Source organism: Mastacembelus armatus, chromosome 5, assembly GCF_900324485.2.
Source record: "Mastacembelus armatus chromosome 5, fMasArm1.2, whole genome shotgun sequence".
In the NCBI taxonomy this organism is placed as follows: Eukaryota; Metazoa; Chordata; class Actinopteri; order Synbranchiformes; family Mastacembelidae; genus Mastacembelus; species Mastacembelus armatus.
In genome coordinates, this window is record NC_046637.1 from 12,029,305 (window position 1) to 12,051,910 (window position 22,606).

At 37.8% G+C, this 22,606-nt stretch overlaps 2 protein-coding genes across 3 annotated transcripts in view; one reads left to right on the forward strand and one right to left on the reverse strand.

Annotated features, from left to right (window-relative positions):
* LOC113130964 (SLIT-ROBO Rho GTPase-activating protein 3-like) overlaps positions 1–11,367 on the reverse strand; it is a 28,636-nt gene extending 17,269 nt beyond the window's left edge. For both annotated transcript variants that reach the window (XM_026307977.1, XM_026307976.1), the window contains exons 1-2: positions 10,868–11,367; positions 3,810–4,005 (exon numbers count right to left, since the gene is read on the reverse strand). In XM_026307977.1, coding sequence (XP_026163762.1) covers positions 3,810–4,005; positions 10,868–10,934 — 263 coding nt within the window. In that variant the 5' untranslated portion in view covers positions 10,935–11,367. The remainder of the gene's footprint in view (positions 1–3,809; positions 4,006–10,867) is intronic.
* A 4,171-nt stretch (positions 11,368–15,538) lies between these two features.
* ptgis (prostaglandin I2 (prostacyclin) synthase) lies at positions 15,539–21,916 on the forward strand. Its single transcript, XM_026306980.2, has 10 exons — positions 15,539–15,704; positions 16,159–16,282; positions 16,544–16,719; positions 16,830–16,976; positions 17,087–17,199; positions 17,532–17,713; positions 19,835–19,997; positions 20,309–20,490; positions 20,900–21,051; positions 21,597–21,916. The coding sequence occupies exons 1-10, from the start codon at positions 15,637–15,639 to the stop codon at positions 21,754–21,756; spliced, it is 1,467 nt and encodes a 488-aa protein (XP_026162765.1). The 5' UTR covers positions 15,539–15,636; the 3' UTR covers positions 21,757–21,916.
* The last annotated feature ends 690 nt before the right edge of the window (positions 21,917–22,606 follow it).

Genomic DNA, 22,606 nt, shown 5'->3' on the forward strand with positions numbered 1-22,606 from the left:
GTACTCATTCCTCTGATCATTTTTAAAATTTTATTAGCTAATATTGATAACAATGTGAATTATTGTTTCAATCAGTTGCTGTGTTTGTGTCTATGTTGTCTGGGGTTGACTAATTGATTAGAATATAATTATGTTTAGGTAACTGTAAACATGGCTTTCTTGCAATTGGAGCTCTCAATGCTCACTAATGACTACCTATTGAAATAAAGTAAAAAAAATCTGAATAGCTGCTAAAGGCCTAGACATACCAATTGTGGCATGATTGATTCATTAAGACACCTGCTAGTCCACCATTGTTGGGTCTACTGTGTACTTAAACATGAGTAACATGAAATCAATCAGTTGTACCAGCTCTGGGGCTTTACATATTAGAGATCAAGACTCACTGGAGTTGTGGTGAGATATCAACAAAAAAAGGGGACAGTGATAAATATGTGCTCACAGAAGGCACGCTGACTTCATCTGTCTCTTTGCTCAAAGGATCATGTGAGTTGAATTATCCCTCACAAATAAAAAAAACTGTCTAGATGCTATGTGATCAATAAAACAAATCTTTTATGAACCACATGACGGAACGTGTATACTGTCTACACGTTTGCTGAATAACTGAACCAAAGTAGCATCAAAAATCCAGGTATTTCTATTTCCAATCTATTTTTTTGAAATTCCAATCTTTGGCTTTGAAAAGAGTAACCCTGACTTGTCTTCTGTCAAACTACTTTTAAATCGTTGATCATTTTCATCCCAGGAGAGTTACATTTATGCTTTTATCTCCTTTTACAGGAGGATTGGGGCTGGTTTTCTGTCTTGGTGAAGCACATCCTAATCTGAAGATAATGGCTGTTTCTGTACCATAACAAGAAGATGGATGACATCTCCCTCCATGCATCTAAAAAATTCTGACATTTAACCAGAAACCAGCCTTAAAAAGTTTTTCAGAAGTAAAACTGCATTCAGTCAGTCCAGATCATTTTGCGTGCATACATATGGTATACATATGTTATCTGCCTTTTCCAGCTCTTAATGCCAAATTTGTCATTTTAACCTGGAAACCTTGGAAAATATTGTTTGTTTCTTGGTGCTTGTTGAATTCTCAAACCTTCATGCTTAGTGCTGAGTGTATAATGATATTTTCCTTCTAGCTGGATGAATGATGGTGGAAGTAGCACAAACTTAATGCAACTCTAAGCTGAAAAGTTGCCTCTCGTGATTCAAAAGTGTTGCACTCATGCTAAAGCTAATGCAGAGTGTTGGGCATCAACTACTTTCTACTTTTTCTTTCATCCTTCAACATTCTGATTAAAAAACATGGACAAGCTATCCCTATGGGCCCTTCTTTCAAGCAGAGCAGGTGCTGCTTGATCATGGACATGGGATGCCCTGAACCCGATTGTAAATCTTTGGCTGCTGGCTGCTCTTGAATAAGGATGAGACTGTTGTATTCAGTACACAAAGGCATTGATGTAGGAACTGTTCACATGAGATCACAAAATGTTTTCTACCTGACAGCCCACAAAATAAATAAATAAATAAATAAATACAACAGGACTTTTTTGGCAACATTTCTGCACCACAAATATGAATACAACACTCAGCTGACCTATGACGAACTGACAACACAACCATACACTCCGTCTGTTACCAATGGTACAACATGTTGAATAAATTGTCTTTTCATAAATATATACAGAGCCATGTTCCCTTATAATAATATTTTCCCTGCATTCCTTTTATTATAGGTGTTGAAAATGTGCCCTCAATCTTTTCATTAGATTAAACATCATAAACGAATATCTGATAGAATCACCTCATTACCCTTATTTTTTTTAAAAAAAAGAAAAAGACAGTGTGGGATTATTAATTATATAGACTTAGTAGATCCATTGTAGTCTGTAAGAATGAATCTAGTCTTTGACAGTCAGATAGAATGATGACCAGTTAATATGACAGGGGAGAATCTGGGACGTTGTGGGGGTGGGGGGTTCATGTAATATGAGTCTCTTACATGGGCTCCCTTTGAGGTAATGCTCCATTTATCAACATCTCAGTGATGGGAGCGGTCCACCACAATTATGTTTTATGTCCAATTAGCCAGAAAGACTCAACGAGAGAAGGAAAGACCATATTTAAGAGCCAGCTGCAACACAAGTTAGTGCACCCTACATTAGTGAGATTCCAATATTGTATTGTTCTTATTTTTTATATATTTTATATGTGCACCTGTACATTTGATGAAGGATTCAATCATCCTGGACATGGATGATATCACAAAACCTAGAAAAGATGTTCTGCCATTCTTTACAGATGATTATTAAGAGCTGCTTTACCTTCAACTCTCAAATACTACTCAAGTACTTGGATAAAATCAGGGGGCATATTTGGCCAGGTCATTTTTGCTTCTTTAAAAATTCCTGTGTAATTTTGTGCAGTAGGTTTGGAAGTATTGTTGAAAAATTGTGTGAATCTGGGAGGCACCTTTTCATTCACCATCCGAGTATACACATTTGCATTCATACCACCTTCTATAAATGCCATCTCCCCTACACCTTTTTTCACTCATGCTGTTCCAAAATACACTGCTGACCTCAAGGTCACCTTGTTTTATTTCAGAGTCCTTAACTGATTACTTTGTTTATGGTTTTATTATTTTATGATTTTTACGTCTCAAGTCTTATATGAAACTTTATTGACTCATGAACAGACAACTCCCTTATAAAAACAGTTAAACCAATTTAAGTTAATCAGAGTAAATCCATTCATCCTTCCATTATCTATACCCACTTATTCCTAACCAGGGTCACAGGGATCTGCTGCAGCCTATCCCAGCTCTCTTTGGGTGAAAGGCAGGGTTTACACCCTGGACAGGTCACCAGTCCATCACAGGGCCACATAGAGACAAACAACCTCACACAATCACATTCACTCCTATTAGCAATTTAGAGTCACCAATCAACCTGACATACATGTTTTTGGACTGTGGGAGGAAACCGGAGTACCTGGAATACACCCACGCAAGCACGGGGAGAACATGCAAACTCCACACATAAAGGCCCCAGATGGGTTGCAAACCCGGGCCATTCTTGCTGTGAGGCAACAATGCTAACCACTCAGTCACTGTGCTGCCCCAATCAGAGTAAAATCTAGTTCCTAACTGTAGTTCTGATTTTTTTTTTCCATTGAGAGAATATGGGCATTTGGATAACATTCTAGCGTGAAGTTGTTTGAGAATGGAAATGATATGACAGGCAAAGAGAAAAGGCAGAGGGGGGTGAAGGGGAATGAAGAGTCTGACCTAGTTGGGAGAACCATGGCAGCCTGAGGCCACAAGCTTCCTTGGCCCTGGATTAATTTCAGGTCAGTTCTTCTTTTTTCATCCTTCTTTTTGTTTTGTTGCTTATCCCTTTTCTGTTTTTCTCTTTTTTCCTCATTGTGCCATGCCAGTGATCAATATGAAATAGTCGTGGCCTAATGAATTGGCAGTCCTTGTAACAGGTTCGAGTCTCAGGTCTGGCAGGAATTGTCACTCTGTCCCAGAGTGAATAGCCAGCGCCCTGTCCACCGTCAATACCACGACTGAGGTGAGACCCTTGAGCAAGGCACCGGACCCCGAACTGCTCCCCGGGCGACTCAGCACTGGCTACCCACTGCTCCGGGTGTGTGTTCATGGTGTGTGTTCACTTTGGGTGGTAATGGAATTTCCCCACTTGTGGGACTAATATGGGTAACTTAATGCAACAGTTGTTTAATCAGTCAAACACGCTGGATACAAACATTCCAGTCCTTAGGAGACAGACAGTGGCAAGACTCACTTGAAGTGCTGGTGCTCTCTGGAGGTGCGGATCTTGGCAGAGTAGCGCTCAGCCAGTTTCTCCAGGCCTCTGGAGTACTCAAGCTGGAGCTCTGCCTTTCGACGGAAGAACTCCTGCAGGTCCTGCAGCAGCTGCAGCCGTGATTCGGACTGCTGCTCCAGACAGCGGAATTGCTCCACCAGCTGATTACGGATCTCTGCATATCAAAAAGAGGGACCACTTCAGAATAAACAGAGCCTCAATGGGGAAGTGGACTTGCACTTGTGCCTGTCTAACAATGCTCCAGGTCAGCTTTTAACCCTCTGTCTCTCACCAGTGGATTAGGCAAAGAACATAAAATAGTCCATACAAAGATTTGAGGATAGAGCCAATCCAGTACATGCACTAATGAAAAACAAAATCATCATAATTGGATAAAACCAGATGTCAAAGTACATTTGTTGGCTTTCTGTGTGTGTGTATGTGTGTGGGGGTGTCTAAATGCTAGGGTAGCACATGTGCATGTGAGATGCATGTCTGATGATTGCAGCAGACAGCATGGAAAATATAAAATAGGTCAGCTTCTCAAAACGCATTGTGCTGAGCGAGCCTTCAGAGAAGTTTGTCATGAAAAAAGAAATGGCAGGCATTCTTTCAATTACAAAATTGCTGTGGTTTTCTACTTATGAGGTTTGGAAACTGACTGCTCCTTTTCATAGTCTGAGAATGAGGAAAAGTTATGTTTTGGTCAACAATTTAAAAATATGGTTGATATGGTATTTGTAAATAGACATTTATTGATACATAAATATACCCTTAAGGAACACAACATTTCAAAAATTCAATTATTCTCATTGCAACAAGGTATTAATAATATTTAACTTTTTGAAAATGTTTCTGATGTAGCACACTTAGGCAGTTTTATAGAGTTTAACAGTCACTTTCCAAAAGCCTTCAGGCATTATTTTCTTACTATTCAAGTTAGTTGGCAGTTCTTTTACACTGTTGGGATTACAGGTGATAAAAATGTCCACTGAAGTAATAACATCACTTTTATGGGTTTACATTAACACTGAAAAGGGACACAGATCACATTTTACTTCACCCATATCCTATTTATTGCTAGGCTGTCATAAAGCCACCAGCTAAGTGGTTGCTAAATGTGTGGTTGCAGACAAACAATAGATCCTATCAGAACCTGAGTGACATGGTTGAAATAAGTATCATGATACTTAAATTGATATTTTCCAATATAATTTGTAAGATATTGCAAAATATCAGGTAAAAAACTGTGATCCAGTTATGCTTGACATGAGACCAAATTCTTCATAAGTTGATTTTGACCTATAACTTGCTTAAAATCATCGATTTAGATAACAGCAATTTGTAGAACAAAAGCACAATAAGATCATATCATATCATGATTACTGAAATTCAAAAAACCTTAAATCAGCTCACAGAACTTAACACAACTTAAGTTAGTATAGCTATAACATGCTATACTAAAATACTGGTGAATTCGAATCTGTTTATTATACAGTACACATACATATAGTTCACATGGGTTGACAAAGCTTCTCTCTCTAGAAGACAATAACAAGCAGTTGAGCAACATGGAGATAGCTGCAGATTCAATTATGACAGACTGTTTCAACCATGCATATGATTGCTGTGCACTGAAAGGAACTCTGTAGAAATTTTATCAATGAAAAAAGATGGCCCAATGGAAGAAAAACCCTTTTGTTCACTTCTAAATGGTGTTTCTGTATCTAGAATAAGGATTTCAGAAATGTCTCTACCCATCATCTGTGAGTGTGCGAGTGAAAATGTGAATGAAAGAGCAGGAACAAGAAGGACAGAGTAAATATGTAGTTCCTTGCTGTTTAGAAATGTACCCCTCATGGTCCCCATATTTGTCCAGTTGCCTGGTTACATGCCTCTGGAGGCATTTCAATGAGAGCCTGCCAGTTCTCCGTTCTGACAGTCGCAGCAGTCAGTCTGTTTAGCATAATGGCCAAGGACAAGGGCAACTTTCTCTGTGCAAAATACTCAATAAACAGCCTGTGCTGATGAAAGAGGCAACAATCGAGTTCAAAATAGAAAGAAATGTCACCGTGATGTTCTTCTGAGCTAAAATAGACCACTGAACAATACAATTTGTTGGCCTATGTGACGGTAATCATTTTTAATCATACCGTGACAGTGCAAAAGAATGAGCAGAAACTATGATGAGCAAATCTAAATTGAATTAATGTAATAATTTTATCACTGAGACATCAAATAGACTAGAGATATTTGCATCCACTCTCCTGTGAGCATGTTATTTTTAGATGTTCAACTGTTACTAGGGACTGTGCAATACTGCACTATATTCAATGAATGATTCAAGCCTTTGCAGAGTAATGCATAATTATGAGGAAGCTGGCAAGGAGATCAAGTGAATAATATACCAAGTAAGTCTGAAAACGCTAAATCCTGTCTCTCTTCTATCTTTGTATTGATTTCACAAGAGTAATGGTTTCCTTACATGAATACAGTGACTCACATGCCACACCAGGTTTCTCTGGGAACAGTATGTAGCTAGAATGATTAAAATGTTCCACACCCAAAGTCTTACGGAGATTTTACTAATAAGACTTTACTCCATTTGTGATATTTATTTTCTCCTAAAACATATGGTTAACATCCTGGTATGTTCTGGTGATTTTAACAAACAAATGAATTACTTCCAGAAATTTTAGGTCAACATTAAAGCAAAAATGACAAACAGCTCTAGCTGCCATGAGTCTGGTTTTGACTGAACACTGGGACATCATTGCACAGTACGATATGGATCGTATTGTAAATATAAACAGGCCAATGTTTGGTAAATCTATAAAAACTAAAATCAGCCACCCCCCAAACGCAGAGTGTCTCTCGATCTAAACAAATTCCAAATAACCAAAATCACTTTGTCTTGTGTAACAACTGTCTGAAGGTTTATTTCTTAGAAAAGTACCTCCCTGAGGTCAGCTATTCAGGCCTTAATCTCTTTTACCCTGCAGATTCAAAGAGGCACTTGCCAATTTGAAACACAGCATGTCCACATACCTGGATCTATGACATACAGTAGAATGTAATGAAATGGGAGGGAAACTATTTGTCACATCTGCTTTGTAGAGTTTCCACTGGGTCCTGTGTTGCTACAGCAGAGAGCACCCACTATCATGTAGAGTACTGTCACCACAGTAGTCTGTTCAAAGTAGCCTAACACAGCTATTGTAATGGCCAGCAGCAGACTCTGGGGCTGCGTCTGCAGTTAGCCATGCGTGGCTAGTCACATGTGGCCTAACCCAGACTGACACGTTGACATATTTTGGTAAAATCAAGGCTGCGTTCTGTGAACACTTGTCTTGTGAAGACAGTAATGGCTATGGTAAGCCTTTATAGGCTATTTGCCTGAGTTCACATTTCTTCCTCTCTCCTAACATACAAATACTACCAAGTAGGAAAGGCATTGCTATTTGTGCAGCCACAGGAGAGGAAAATCCAAGATGTAGTGGGCAGAATTCCAAGTAGTTTTCCCTTTAAATCTTGCAATGCTCAACTGTGAGCATGCATCTGTCAGCACAGCAACACACAGTGTACATGTTACCACGAAACGGGCAACAAAGATTGTTTCACTGTCATAATGCAACCCTGACATTTCAAGACAGTGTAAGCATTCCTTAATTATGATGAACATACACAGAGGGGTGTGTCTACATAGTCTCCCTGGAATGCTTATCTGCAATGACTATGGCAGTAGGAGTGCCTACAGTAAGATGCGACTGTAATACAGTATAAGATAATTCTACCACCAAACAAAATATAGCAAATTTTTCTAAATGTTACAAAAATCACACTCTTTCAGAGCAATTTGTAAATAAGAGTCCAAATGGATTAAATGACATTATATATACAGCGGCCTACAGCAACAAGTGCATTATGACACAAGAGGGTTTTCTATCATTCAGTTGCATTTAGGTTTTGAGATTATCACGAAGCTCACACTACACAAGGAAAAATATTGATTAAACTAAAACACTGTAAAAAGAAAACTGTCTTCAGTGTTGCTATTAGGAGGACAAATAATAATCACTAAATTATTACTTAATAAAAAAGAATATGCTATATGAGTGACTAGCAACTCATCAATAAAGCAGATGTGACAATAAATACAAACAGACCAGACCTATAAAGCTGTGAGCTTGCACACCAGCAATCAGTGATCAAATGTGACTAAGATCCCACTGTCACTGAAATGTGGCATGTTGAAAAATACTGCATTAGTACATTAGGTTGGAGTCTGATTGAACTGCTGTGCAGTCAGCAACTCAGCGTTACTGGAGGCCAGTGTCAGAGTAAAGCCCCCAGAACCCCAAACTGATCTGAGCCCAGTTTGCAAATGAGCTTAAGATGTCAGCTTAAAAGCTTTTCCTGAAACTGAGACGAGAGACAGAGCTGTGATGGCTCTCTCACAGCCACAAAGCTGGTGTGGAGACCAAAGAGACGGAAAAAGCAAGAGAATGTGTGTGTGTGTGTGTGTGTGTGTGTGTGTACGTGTGTGTGTGTAAAAGAGAAAGAGTCAAACAAACAAAGAGAGTGACAGAGGGAAGGCAAACCACACCTCTGTCTGAGGTCCTACTAATCACACTCTTCATTCCAGACATATGCTGACAGACTTTGATCAACAGCAGTGAGGTCTAAATTAAGTCTGTAAAAGCAAAAAAACTTTACTTAAAATATTAAACATTTTTAGGCAGATGCCCTAAAAACTTTACTGTACATCCGTCAATATTGCCACCAATAGTGGTGTTTTGGACACTCATTTTCTACACATTTTCTGGGTATGATCTGAAAATAATAAACTCTACAGTTTGATATGTTTCAAGGTGATATAGCAAAATAAAAAGAAAACCTTTAATCACAGTTAAATTTAGGCCACAATAAAGGACTGATGCAAACCAGATTATTATGTTCAAACTCCAAAAGAAATCACATATGTTAATAACCTTCAAAGTGAAAAATAATATTTAAAGTGTGACATTTTGGGATATATTTTATTTTCTTGACAAGATTTAAATAAGAAGATCTTTACCACTTTGAACTGTGCACGCTATACATGTAGCAACAGCCAATTAGTTTTGTTAAGCATCAAGAGTGGAAAGAAGCAGGAACAGTTTTGTACAAAGATAACAAAATTTATAATATAACAGCACCCCTCAAACCCACTAATTTATAATTTCCACCAAAAAAATGTAAAAACAAGAAGGTTTTAAGACGGGTTATGTACTGGACTATTATTTTCTGACTTCAAGACATTTTTGCACACAGCCAGTGGTTTTGGGGTGATTTTAATCCCAATGGTCTCAAAAGAACGTCCTGTGTCTACATACAGTAGAAGGATAATCTGACTTGTTCTGTTTTCAACAGCTCCAGTTAGCCAACAATACACCCAGTCCAAAACACACTGTGATCTTTAATGACCAACAACTGAAACGACAGGCTGACTGGAGAGTTTGATTATGTGGTTTCCACCACTGTGAGGATGTTAATGACATTAATGAAAAAGGATTTATTTCATTAATTATATCATTAGGTAGATTCTCAAAGGAAAGTTTTGCCCCAGTCTTCAAATGATGGTGCAGTATGAGTACTCTTAAGTGTAAACATCCATAGTTACAAATGATCCTAGTTTAGCCCTGCAATCAATAATAAATTTTCTCATTTCTTAATCTGCCAATTAATTTCTCAATTGAAATACTTAATCATTTAATACATAAAATGTAGCAAAAAGCAGTGAAAATCCCCCACAATTCCCTAGTGCCTAACATATCTTATATCTTCATATTGCTTGTGCTGTTTTGACCCAAAGGCCCAAACACAAATATATTAACGTCACTCAAGGAAAAGTGAAAGAAGCTGTAGACAGAAACTGTTAAGCATTTTTGCTTGGAAGCATAATTACTTTTCAAAAGAACTGCCACCCATTTTACCTTTAATGGAGTAATTAGTTAACCAACTACTGTTATCTTGGTTTAAAAGAATTTGATGTTGAAGGAAACCTAAAGGCTAGTCTCACTGCATAGAGGCTGACAGATTTATGCAGAGCAAAACCACAACTGTGAGAAAGTGACGTACAAAGTGTTAGAGCTCACACCACCTAAAGCTGCCTCTAAAAACCTGAGGAGAAAACCAAGCCATAAAGCTCCTACCCTGTGTAGGGTTCCTTACTCTGGGTTCCTTACTCTCTTCTCTCTTTGGGTGGCTTATCCAGTCACATATTTAGCAGCAGACAGTAAAGTCCTTTCATGGTTCATAATTCATACAGACAGCATACATTATTTATGGACTTTCTGAACTGTTTGCTGTGTGACCTTCTCAAGCATTCCCTCCTCCTCCTGATATTACACTTTGTCCTGAACTGTGAGAAAATACTCACTCTATAACATAGTCTTGAAAACAATATAACTTATCATCATCTCTATTCATGTAAGTGTAAAGTCAAACCCTTTCTTTGAATAAGCAGTTGGAAAATGTACACAGCTGTCTCCATGGATCCTGTTTGAATACCTGAGGTGCATGACCTCCAGTCTATTAGAAAAAAAATGTCCAAGGTGAATTGGTGCATTCCCTTATTGGGTGTGCAGCACTAGGACAGCCTGCACTTTGAAATAAATTATGAAGCTCCAGTGTCATACATGGTTACACATGCAGGACTATAGGCCAGTTATTCTGTAGCTCTGGGGCTGGAGCACACAGTTATCCTCAGTACAGTCAAACCAGTTCAGCCAAGTTACATCTTTATGATAGTATCACTGGATTCATGTAACAATCACCCTAAAAGATCAGAGTGAATGGCGGGGGGCAAATGACATGAAATTCCAAAGAACAATAAGAGATGTGTTCAAAACAAACGACTGTCATTCACAACTACACAATCTGTCCCACCCCACAGTATTGCACACACGAAAAGCCATATAAAGCTCGTGATAAAGTTACGCAATAGTGCCTTCACACGCTTATTATTAATACGATCAGGCATGCACGTTACCAACCTTTCACTTGGGTCTCATATTCTGCAATAATCTCTTTGTCCTTCTTAACTTTCGCCTGAGATGACATTTTGGGGAGAACGGATTGTGCAATCCTCGGGGAGGAATCAGCGTCTCAGATGCCACAATGCAGCGCCGGCCCGTTCGCAGTCCTCTCCAGTTAGTTGAGCAACAATCAAACGCAAATCATCGCCCCCCTTAATGCAACTTCGGTGGTTAAACGCACTTGAGGCTATGAGATGTCGGTGCCCTGCGTTCAAAGCGACGTCGATCTAAAAGTGCATAATGTTCTCCGTCCCTGACCACTCCTCTCCACCAGTGCTCTTCTGTGAATTGGAAAACAGTTCCCGTTTGATGTGCATTTCACAAAGCCTGGGGTATGCTCTGAAAGGAAACGCTATAGCAGCTTCAGCGATAATAGCACTGGGCTGGTTCTGCACAGCGTGTACAGTCTGCCTCTTTTTTTCTCCCCTTCTCTCTGCAAGTTCAATGCTGCTGCAGAAAAGGCTGAATGGATGTGAAAGTCAATCCGAGACTCCTCCCCCAACCTCCTCCCTCCTTCACCACTTTTCTTCTCATGGATGATTAAATATTATGCTGAGTGTATTCATTTGCAGACCTTTGCAAATAAAATATATGTTATCGCTAATCGCTGTCTACAGCTGAAGGAATACGTGCACAGTTTGTGTATGATGACTGTTTATTCAGTGTGCTCATGAGACTGAAGCTGACTACAGAACACTGGGATGGTTCTGGATAAATTGGATTCATCAAACTGTGTTTTCTGCCATCCATTACATAAATGGTTATTTGCATGTCAACTATACAGACTAGATTCAGTGATCTTAAAAAAGTTTTTTGACAAAGCATACCCAATTCTGCACTAAGCTACTCTATACAAAGGAAATGCATGCCTATTTATAGTGTAGTCAAAACATCTTTCCCCATTTACAGTAGAAGCTCCATCATCTGGAATTTGTGTCACTTTACCTCGTTAAAATATGATGCTGTATAGATAGCTTGTTAAAATTAAGAGAAAACAGCATTGTTTTGTGAGATTACAAATCACAAAGGTCAAGGAATTGTACAAAACAGATTAAAAGAAACACTTAAGAGTGCACTATATGCCCATGCATTTCAAATGTGAGCCCACATTTTGGAATATAGACTCAATAAACCTCATCATCATTAAAAGGCCCCATTCAGATCAATGCAGACTGAACAAAATTAGCCATAAACACATTTTAATGTATGAAATCAGCAGACAATTGGACATGTCATAGCAATAGTTTTAATGTAATAAATAGTCCCACTGTGTCAGCCAGAGCAAAACACTGTTGTTTTGCACAAAGTCACATCTGCACTATATTTGAAAAATCCAATATTTATAGGAATTGGAATTTAAAATGTTAAGAGCTGTAATTCCAAAACATTTGTCTTCTGGAAAAATATTAGAGTTTTTCTTCTTGGGGTGTGAAGGAGACCGCTTCTTGACATGACTCAAACTAATTGGAGGAACCTGATGCATTCCAAATTTTCCTGTGTTACAACTGAACCCATTTCACATTACAGTTGCAATATTTTGACAAAGATGATGGAGTGCTTCTCCAGAGAAAATCACAATGGTTCAATATGTCTCACTGCCCTGTATTTTCCCTCAAAGGGCAAAGACTTTCAAATAATGTCCTGTGACTTCTCATGAGCAACTGCATGGTAAATTTATGATCTTCAGAAAATATTTTTTTGTCTAAGACAGGGATAATTGAGCACTTTCTTACTCAGCCCATCTGTGAAAAGATTGTATTTTGATGTGTGTCAAGAGATCGTGGTATGTCTTTGTAGTTTGTACCCAATTCTCAGGAAAACTGTGAGCTACTGTCAGCCTGTGACAACAGCTAAAGTTGGGACAGAGCCCAGGAGAAATCTGCAGGAGAACCATTCACGTCTCGCCATGCACTCTTCAGTCCAACTTCTAATTTCCTGAGCAAATGCTACTCACCAATCCTTGGCCACAGAGTGTGTCTGATAAAAGTTGGGGGAGATTTGAAAGTAATGTGAAAAAGCTGTGCCTAAACTAGGCCATGGAAACTTTACCACCATCCATTTATGGGCCTTTACCGGAGGAATGATCATCACATGGTCCACAAAGAAAGGATTATTTTCCTTCAGGAGGCCAGTAAAGACCTCTTACTGTGTTAATGTAATAATTACAGTAATGTTTATAGTATAGGTATTCAGGATTAGGCATAATGTTCACAGTGTCATTACTTATTTGAAATAAATTATTTACACTTTATTGTGTTATTTAATCATAACCACAAACATACGCGTATTTCATTAAGACTAATATTTTATATGATACACTGTAGGAATATTGTATTAAGCTGCATCAGATGTACATTTGCTATTCATGCAATGCTTTAAAGCCTTGACATGACGGTAAAAATGTGACATGAGATGTGATATTTGTTTATACCAGAGGCTGCTTATTTTGATTTGGTTGGTTTCCTGTGCACCACACCTTCCTTTTATGAACCAGGCTATTAACATAATAACAGCATTATTCCTGAGATGCTGCTCCTCTTAGCTGGCACCATTGCTGCACCCTTCCCTTGGGACATATCCAAAGACTATAATCCTGATTCATACTTAATGGAAGACAGTGAATGTATTTTTTCTTCTCAAGTTTAACATCACACTGATGGAAGGTTTTACATAAGGTTTAAAAAGTTTGTAAAAAACAAACAAAAAGCAGAATATGGAGACTGTTTAGATTGTCTTTTAAGTAAATTAACTCACATACGATTTATAAATTCATTCTGCTACAGGCAAATGAAAAACAGAATTATACTGTACCATTCACTCAAACTCACTGTTTTCTATTAGGCAACCAGTCCATTTCCATGATTAAAGCACTTTGATATTAAGGAAAATGCACTTTTAAATCTGTAAGTAAGAGAGCACATTAAAATAGTATGCTATTACTTGTAACCATGTCAAATGAGATGCTGCATGATAATGGCAAAATGTTTTAGCAAATTAATGGAGTTTTATCTTGTTTAGAAAGATTTGCAAACATACGGTTCCGTTCCAAGGCTTTGCAAGAAATCGAAAGTGTAGAGGTTTGTAATATTTCAAATATCAAAATATGTGCAGACTGATATTGTGATTTTTATTATCATATTAAATGTTTACCTGTATTGCAGAATTAGTTTAATACTGATGAAGATGTATATTCCTGTATTGCAGAATTAGCTTATTACTGATAAAGATGTATATTAAAATGAATCTATATTGATATTGCTATGTGTTGTGGATTTTAATATGGGTCTATTGGTTATATGTGTAGACTGTATATGTGTGTGTGTGTGTTGGGAGGTTTCCAGGGGACAGGGGAGATTGTGGTGATCAGGATAATATAATAATATAAAGTATTAACTTTAAAGCTGCTTGGTTTATGTGTGTTTTTATAACAAATGGCATATTTATTCCTTTTCTTTATCATATTTTGTTGGTAGAATTCGTTTATATTAATAGCTAAATTCATGTATAGCTGCATAATCCCAAAGTATTTCTTCTTCACACAGAAGACTGTTTGTTCACCGTAGGAACCGAAGTTTCAGGTTGTTGTAGCTGGTCCGGCCAGTTAGCGAAGAGCACATACAATGTTGGCGCTAGGCTAGCAAGAGGCTATCGGCTACTTGTCTCAAATGTAATACCCTCAAAGTAATATTTTAAAGTCACTGTTTTCACTACTAGTTGTGATTCTGATTAAATATATTTAATCGGTTATCACTTAAATTCATGCGCATCAATTCATCTGTAAAAAAAAAAAAAAAAAGAAACATCCCTAACATCAGTATCTGTCATTTCCAGGTGAAAAGTATCTACCGAAGAGTTTCTTATGAGCTTTATGATTTTCATAAGAAATAAAAATAAATCACACAGCCAGACTTCAATGTCCACTGCTGAGCTTTTCTGCAGCTGCTGAACGCTTAAGGGAGACGCTAGGGAGAGCATGACTACCCTCTGCTGGTACATAGTAAGCCTATGATAGCTGTAGCAGACTGGTCTTTTATTGCGTTTTATGTATTTTATTGATAATACATTTTATACTACCACTGATTATAATTTTGAGGCGAAATTCAGATGACTCACACTTGAAAATTAAAATATTGTTCATCAGTTTCTGTATGACAAGCAGCAGATACTGATGATACTGTCCCTCATGACACTGGCCATTTAAGGCATGTAAATAGAGATGTTTCACAATGCTGAAGGGAAACCACATGCTGTCGCACAGTATTTCAGATCACCAAAGTCTGAGAACTTGACAATGTGACTTCATACAAAATGTGACCACCTGACATCATCCATTTCCAAAAACCTCATGACTCCTTTCATGATCTCACTGCTGTAAAATGTTCTAGCAGGTGACTGTTTTCATGCCATGTATGAAGTTTAAAAGGAATATTACATGTAGTTTGCCAATAGCTAAAAAGTGTTATTTAATGTAAACTAAGGTCTAAATAGTAGAGATAGTTAAGTGTCATTTTTTGGTTGGTATCTATTTGCGTTTCTGTGGATTGTGGTGGTTTCTGTAGTGTGAGACACTGTGTGCTGTGTTGTGTAACACCAGTCACCAGCCACGCCTTTCCACGCCTCCTAACAAATAGTAGTTACACTGAACCAGGCTCAAAGATATAAGTGAGTTGCCTTTGACTGTGGAATAATTTATTGCAGGACAGCACAGCTGTCAGACTTACAGAAACATGTTATGGACAGTATTCTTACTGCTTAATGGACTGCTTATACTACTCCTTTTCTCCACTCGCAAAAGGTAAAGTAATTCATTTTTATGTTGATATTTGCAGATAAGAAATTAATAGAAATGTTCATGTAACAGGTTGTATGAGTCTGAAGGTTTGTGAAATACTGCCAATGCATATTTGCAAATGTAAGATTTTAAAAGTGCGTTTAATATCTTTAAATACATTGTTGAATAAGAGTAGATATATTAGAATATCAATTCATTCAAATATTGAAATTATATGACTGATAAAATGAAATACAGAAAGGTTTGTATTGTTTTAGACAACATTATACAATAAACCTAAAAAAAAGATACACAATATTTATACACTGCAAGGCTTTTCAACCAAAAAAGAAAGCTCTTTAACATTATTTCCTGCTAACTCCAAACCTGGTGGTTGATAGTCATGAATGAACAAAACATACATAAACCAACCTTCTAATAATACTGCAAGTGTAATGAGTTTCCTGACATCTTGCAGAAAGAAAAATGAGCCACCTCTGGATAAAGGGTTCCTCCCATGGCTTGGGCACGCTGTTGAGTTTGGAAAAGATGCTGCAAGGTTTTTGGCTCGGATGAAAGACAAACATGGGGATATCTTTACAGTAAGTTTTGATAATGATCCTGTGATTGTGATAAAAAAAAATAGGTCACTAAATGTAGAAATGTTTACAGAACTGAGACGCTGAAGTGAAAAATCATATGTACTAGTTCAATGAACAGGCCTGCTAGCAGATAACTGGCCATACCACATAAGTTTAAATTAAAAAACAGAACAGTTGACTTTTTAAGACAAATAGGATCTGATTTAAATCATTTCATTGAAAACAAACAATATTTGAACATGTAAAATGATGGTGCCACAGGTTCGTGTTGCTGGATATTATGTGACAGTGCTGTTGGACCCACATTCTTTTGATGCTGTGCTGAATGACACAGTGTCCTTGGACTTCACCCGCAACAGAAACCAGCTCCTAAAAAGGGTCTTCAGTTTGCAGCTGCCAAGTATCAAGCCAAGAGCAGAGAGGGAATGGATGGAACAGTCAGTGATGTGTCTTTTAAACTTATATCTTTAAATTTAAAAAAAAATATTTTTTTAAGTGAGCATCAAGTCAGCATCAATCAAATCTCAATATGTGGCAATTTCCTCAGACATTTTCAAGGTCTCAGTTTCTCCAAGCTCAGCAGTTCCATGAACAACCATCTCCAGAGCCTGCTGCTGAGTGACCAGAAAGGCTGTGACCCATCGGAGTGGAGACAGAGTGGACTTTTTAGCCTCTGTTACAGCCTACTTTTCAGGTAACAGACAGCATTTTAACCTAGCAAGATAGAGGAAATCATATTATGTCAATGTTTACATCGTCAAGAGTGACAGACAGAAGGATTTTCAACTTTATTATTTTTCTAAGGGCTGGGTATCTAACATTATATGAGAGGCAGGACAATGTTTCTGCAGTCTACAAAGAATTCCGCAAGTTTGACGATCTTCTCACCAAACTGGCTCGCTGCTCACTCAAGCGTGGTAAGTTCAGTAAACAGTCACGGGAAATTGTTACTTTCGATTTGTTTCAAAACTTTATAATTACAGGGAGACAGATAAATGATATCCTTGGCAGGGAAAGATACATTAGCAAGACATTACAATATAAATTGTAGAATATGGCAAAGCACAGCATAACATAGCAATAATAATAATAATGATAATAATAATAATAGAAAGTGAGAAAACAATATGGTGAGTCAGCCGGATGTCAATGTCAAACTAAACATGGGTACAGAGGCAAAAAATAGAAATAAAAAACTAATTAATATATAACACAATAAACTATGTGTGAATTTATGTGACACTAATAGGAGAAAGCAAAGCAGCCAACTTATCCCGAGAGCATCTGTGGGAGCTGCTGTCCCCAGAGAAGCTGTGCGGAGGGTCAGAGTTGAGCTCCTGGCAGCAGAGCTACCATGACTTTCTGCAGGAGGAGGGAGTAGATGTAGAAATGCAGAAAAGAGCTTTACTGTTGCAGCTGTGGACCACACAGGTGAGAGCTGTTTTATTGCCTGTCTCTCTGTCCCACACACAGCCACACAGACAAGGCTGTGCAAAGATACCAAAGCACACAAGCTTACAACACCCAGATTGCATGCTTGAATTTTACTCAATGGCAAACAATGCAGAAATGAGGAACAGTAGATTCCTCTCTGCCAGTTACTCAGAGCCACCTGTCTCAGCTTGTAACTCAGATCAGAGTTTTGATCACGTGAGTTGGTTTCCGTGGCACCTTATCGTGTTTGATGTTTAGTCATTACATGTAAATGCAGTGTGTAAGAGAATGGTGTTAGTCAGCTGAAGCTTCCTCTTTACTTACATCATGAGGTTTCATGCACTCACACCTGGAAAGTGCTGTCAGTCTGGTTTTTTTTACTGCTAGCTATAGAACATGTCTAGGCGTCCTGACAATGTGAAAAACCTGCATGTGTGTGAACACAGACCTTGTTTAAGCACAATATTGAAAAGTTTCTTGTTCAGTGTTTTTTTTAATGGCTACAGTGTACAAATTTGCCATTATTAGCAATTTTGACATGGGTATGAATACAGAATTGTTGCTCGCCAGACCAGACAAGTCCAGAGTCAGCATGGTGTTATTGCTCTGTGCTGCCAGGTGGGGGAGAGAGCAAGCTGTTTTAATATCCATGTCTGCTGTTCATCTGTGCTATGTTTTGGCTGCAATAGCTTCAGCCCTCTGTTAACCTTCCGGATTCACTGCAGCAATGATTGTTTACCCTGTAATACCAGTGCATAGTATTAAAGCAAGGAAAATCCTTATTCTGTCCACCTGCTGTTGGTTCTTTCTTCTGCTCTGCTGGCTTGGGAAAGCCCGGTAGTCCTCCAGCATGTTTGTTTGTGAGTTATCATGTCTGCTGGGATGCTGGGATGGAAACTGGAGCAGCACTGCAGAGAATGGAGGGATTAGATAAGAGACTAGTGAGTTTATATGTGTGTTACAGACAGAGAGGTATTGCAGAGTACAGTACAATGCTAGGATTTAAGTAAAGCCACCAACGACTCATTAAGTCCTGCATAAGCTTGGCATTACTATCCTCTTTCATTTCCATTTCCATCAGTTATTAACCAAAACAAGCACAGACTGGAATAGATTTATTAGTCACTTTTCTTTTAAGATAAATGATGATTTAATTGTGTTGTGATGGCTGTCTCACCCTCACACAAGTATCAGAATGAAAAAAAAGATCATATCAAGAAAATAACAGAAAATAAAACAGGTCACTCACTGCCACTTTAATGTTTAGTGCGTTAGTGTTTCCCAGTGTATTGTACAGCTGCCAGTCAATCAGTTTATTCCCTGAAGAAAAAGACATTTTGGAAACTATGCTTATTTGTATTTAAACATGTAGCTGGAGGCAGCAGCCCATTTGCATAGCTTAACATAATAACTGGAATCAGAAGCAAGCAGGAAGCCTGTCTCAGTAAACTGTAATTAAGAAGTTATAGTTAATTTGTTTAATCTATAGCAAACACTGAGCTATAAAAACCAAGAAACAGTATGTGTTTAGCTTGTCTTATTGTAAGTGGTATTGTAGAAAAGGCTAAACCTATCACTAGTTCCTTCCCAATAGGTATCAAGCTTTGCCTTTAACTCTCTGGGCATATTTCCCAAAATGCTGAAATCCCCAGTTGTTAGGGTAACCACACTCATTATCTGAGGCTTTATATCTGACAATCTGAAAATGTAAAAAAGAGAGAAAGACAATGTGATGCACCTTTAATCACTTTTTGGCTTTTGACCTGGCTGTCAATGGAGAGCAGACCTGAAATGTGAAAATTTATGAAGAACAGCTCCCTTAACCCTCAGCAATTACTGTCCTACAGGTTCAGGTTTCTCTCCCTCACAGCAGTGTTTATAAAACATGGAGTGATTCACTGACTTGACATCATATCTGTCATATCCAGGCAGCAGAGCTACAGGGATCTGAGAGGAAATATTGGTTGAAAATTTTTCAAAAGTTAAAATGAAATGAAAAATATCTCAGTATTACTGCATATGAATTGTATGTCTGCATAATGTTGATTGACTTTTGTGCAGTTTTTCATGCTAGAAACTTATGTAAGTATGTGCTAAGTTGGGTGTTTTTCTTTTTAGTGTAATGCTGGACCTGCTGGCTTTTGGTTTCTTGGCTTCCTGATCACTCACCCTGAGGCCATGGAGGCTGTTCAGTCAGAGATCAGAGGCCTTACTCTCCAGGACACTTCCCACCAGCATTCCCCCATCAACCTGCTGGAAGCACACAACACACCTGTGTTTGGTATGCAACAGCTGCTAGCTGCCTTTCTACTCATTCAGCTGAGCTCTTCCACCTTGGGGTATAGCCACTCCAATGAGACAGAAACAAAGGCTCATTGACTTGTTGAAAATAACAAGATAAGTGCAGCTTACTCGAACAGTGACAATAAAAGTTTGACCTTTGATTCAATTAAATAATAACTGGCCTTTTCATATATTCATATCTGTGCAAATGTTTCTACCTTTCAAAATTGCGCCCGAGGGCACTGCTGATTTAACTCACACCGACACGACTGTGACATCATCCACTCTGCTGTCCTTTCCATTCTGCAGATAGCGTTCTGACTGAGACCCTACGGCTCACTGCTGCAGTAATGATCAACAGAGAGGTGGTGCAGGACAAGATCTTGCACATGGCAAATGAACAGGTGTACCATCTGAGGCAAGGGGATAGAGTGTGTCTGTTCCCCTTTCTCAGCCCTCAAATGGACCCAGAGATACATCAAGAACCAGAGGTGCTTTGTGTGTAGACCTGAAATGTATACTGTATGATGATGATCAATGCACAAAAATGAATGTGTACCATCATAATACATATTGATGTGTAGTACCATTGTAATAGTTTTAAGCCATATTACCATGCAAAAAGTAATTTTTGGAAGACTGGATTAAGCAGATAACAGAATACATCTTTTTGGATAAGCAGCTAAATCCGTCAAAAAAAAAAAACAACCAACTACCAGGAGTTGAATACCAAGAAATGAAATCCGTTTCTATTGTTCATTCTCTGTATTTGTCTTCAGTGGTTAGAACTGAAAAAGTTAAATATTATTTAAGACGATATAGGCAAGAAAACATATGATCAAGGCCCTAACAATGCACATATGTAGTTTTTTTTTATTTTATCTTGTCACTTTTTAACAGATCTTTAAGTATGATCGATTCCTAAATGAAGATATGACAGTGAAGGATGAATTCTACAAAGATAAAAAAAGGCTGAAGTACTACACCATGCCCTGGGGAGCAGGGAGAAACATCTGTGTTGGGAAAGAGTTTGCTGTTCAAGCTATTAAACAGTAAGTGTAAAAATCTCCAGCTTTTTTTATTCATATATTTACATGATGTGTATATCATAAATTTAAAAATGTATCTTTTTATTAACTTATCAAAGCATTTCCTACAATTTCACTCCAATTACTGGACCAGCAAAATCCATTACCACGTAATACTTCCCCTATTATCATTTCAGTCCTTCTTTCATGCACTCTATCATCATTAGCAACAAGCTTTAATATAGTAACAGCTTATGCTCTATAATGAACTTTATGAAAGAGGCTAAGGGTAATAGAGGACAGTCAATTGGGAGAGCCTGTCTTTGTCAGACATCACATCCAATTACAGTTAAAGGTCAATTTATGTAATCCACAACACACAAAAGGAAGAGCAAGATAACTACTGCTAATGTGTAGACTTTGGGAATGAATTATTTTTGATTTTGTATCATAATTTTTTTAAATATTAAGTGGATTTCCAAACATATGGTTTGATCCTGAAAGTCATGTTTATTAATGGGATGGGGGTTGTCACCTGCTCTAAACTATTTTGGTCCCTGTGTCTTCAGATTTGTGTTCTTGCTCTTGACCCATCTTGATCTGGAGCTGTGTGACCCTGAGGCTAAACTGCCAACAGTTAATCCTAGTCGCTATGGTTTTGGGATGCTCCAGCCGGAAGGAGACCTGCTGGTGCGATACAAGTTGAAGAGGAAACAGCTTAAAATCTGACTTGATAACGTCACTAAATGTAAAAATGGTAAATGATAAAGCTTTTTGTTATATGTGCTGTAGCCGTATTTATTCTATGTTATATTTAATCATTTCAACAATATATTATATATAATTTTGTTATGTGTTTTTCATATTTTTAATAAAAAGGGAAAAGTAAGTCCACCTGATGTTTTTCAGTTTTTTTACACATCACTTCCATATTTTGGCTTTCATATTGTATATTATTCTTGTATTTTTAGTCCACTGTATTTATGTAACTAGTTATCAGATTAAGGTTAAGAAAGCAAAACACCTGGGTCTGGAAAATGTAGTGCATTTTTAAACATAAAAATAGTTGTTCCCCACCACTGTGTCTATTGAACACGTAAATAAAGGCAAGATGGGGCCCCTTATAACATTTCAGTTGTCTATTATTCAGTTTCAGGACCGTCTGAAGCCCAAATTATGAAATAAATAACAAAGGAGAAACAATAAACCAAACCCCAAAAAATATGAATAGGCTACTAATTTGTGCTGTTTCTGCTATGAGACCACTTTTTTACTCATAGATGCCCAAATTTGTTTTCCAACCCTCTTTGTATTGAATGTGGATATACGTATACAGTGAAGGTTCAAACAACCTACCCTCGTCAAATTAAACAGCGCTGAATTAAAAATCCATATTAAAAAATTGATTTTTAGCCTCTGAGCATATAAACTACTGTCATTGATTTTCGTTCATGTTATTGGCTCAGTACCTTCAGATCATATGGCCCCGAGGCATTGTTCACATTTAGCTACCCATCGTTTCACGCACTCTGTTATTATTATTGCTATTATTTTTATTATTTTAATCCAATGTGTGTCC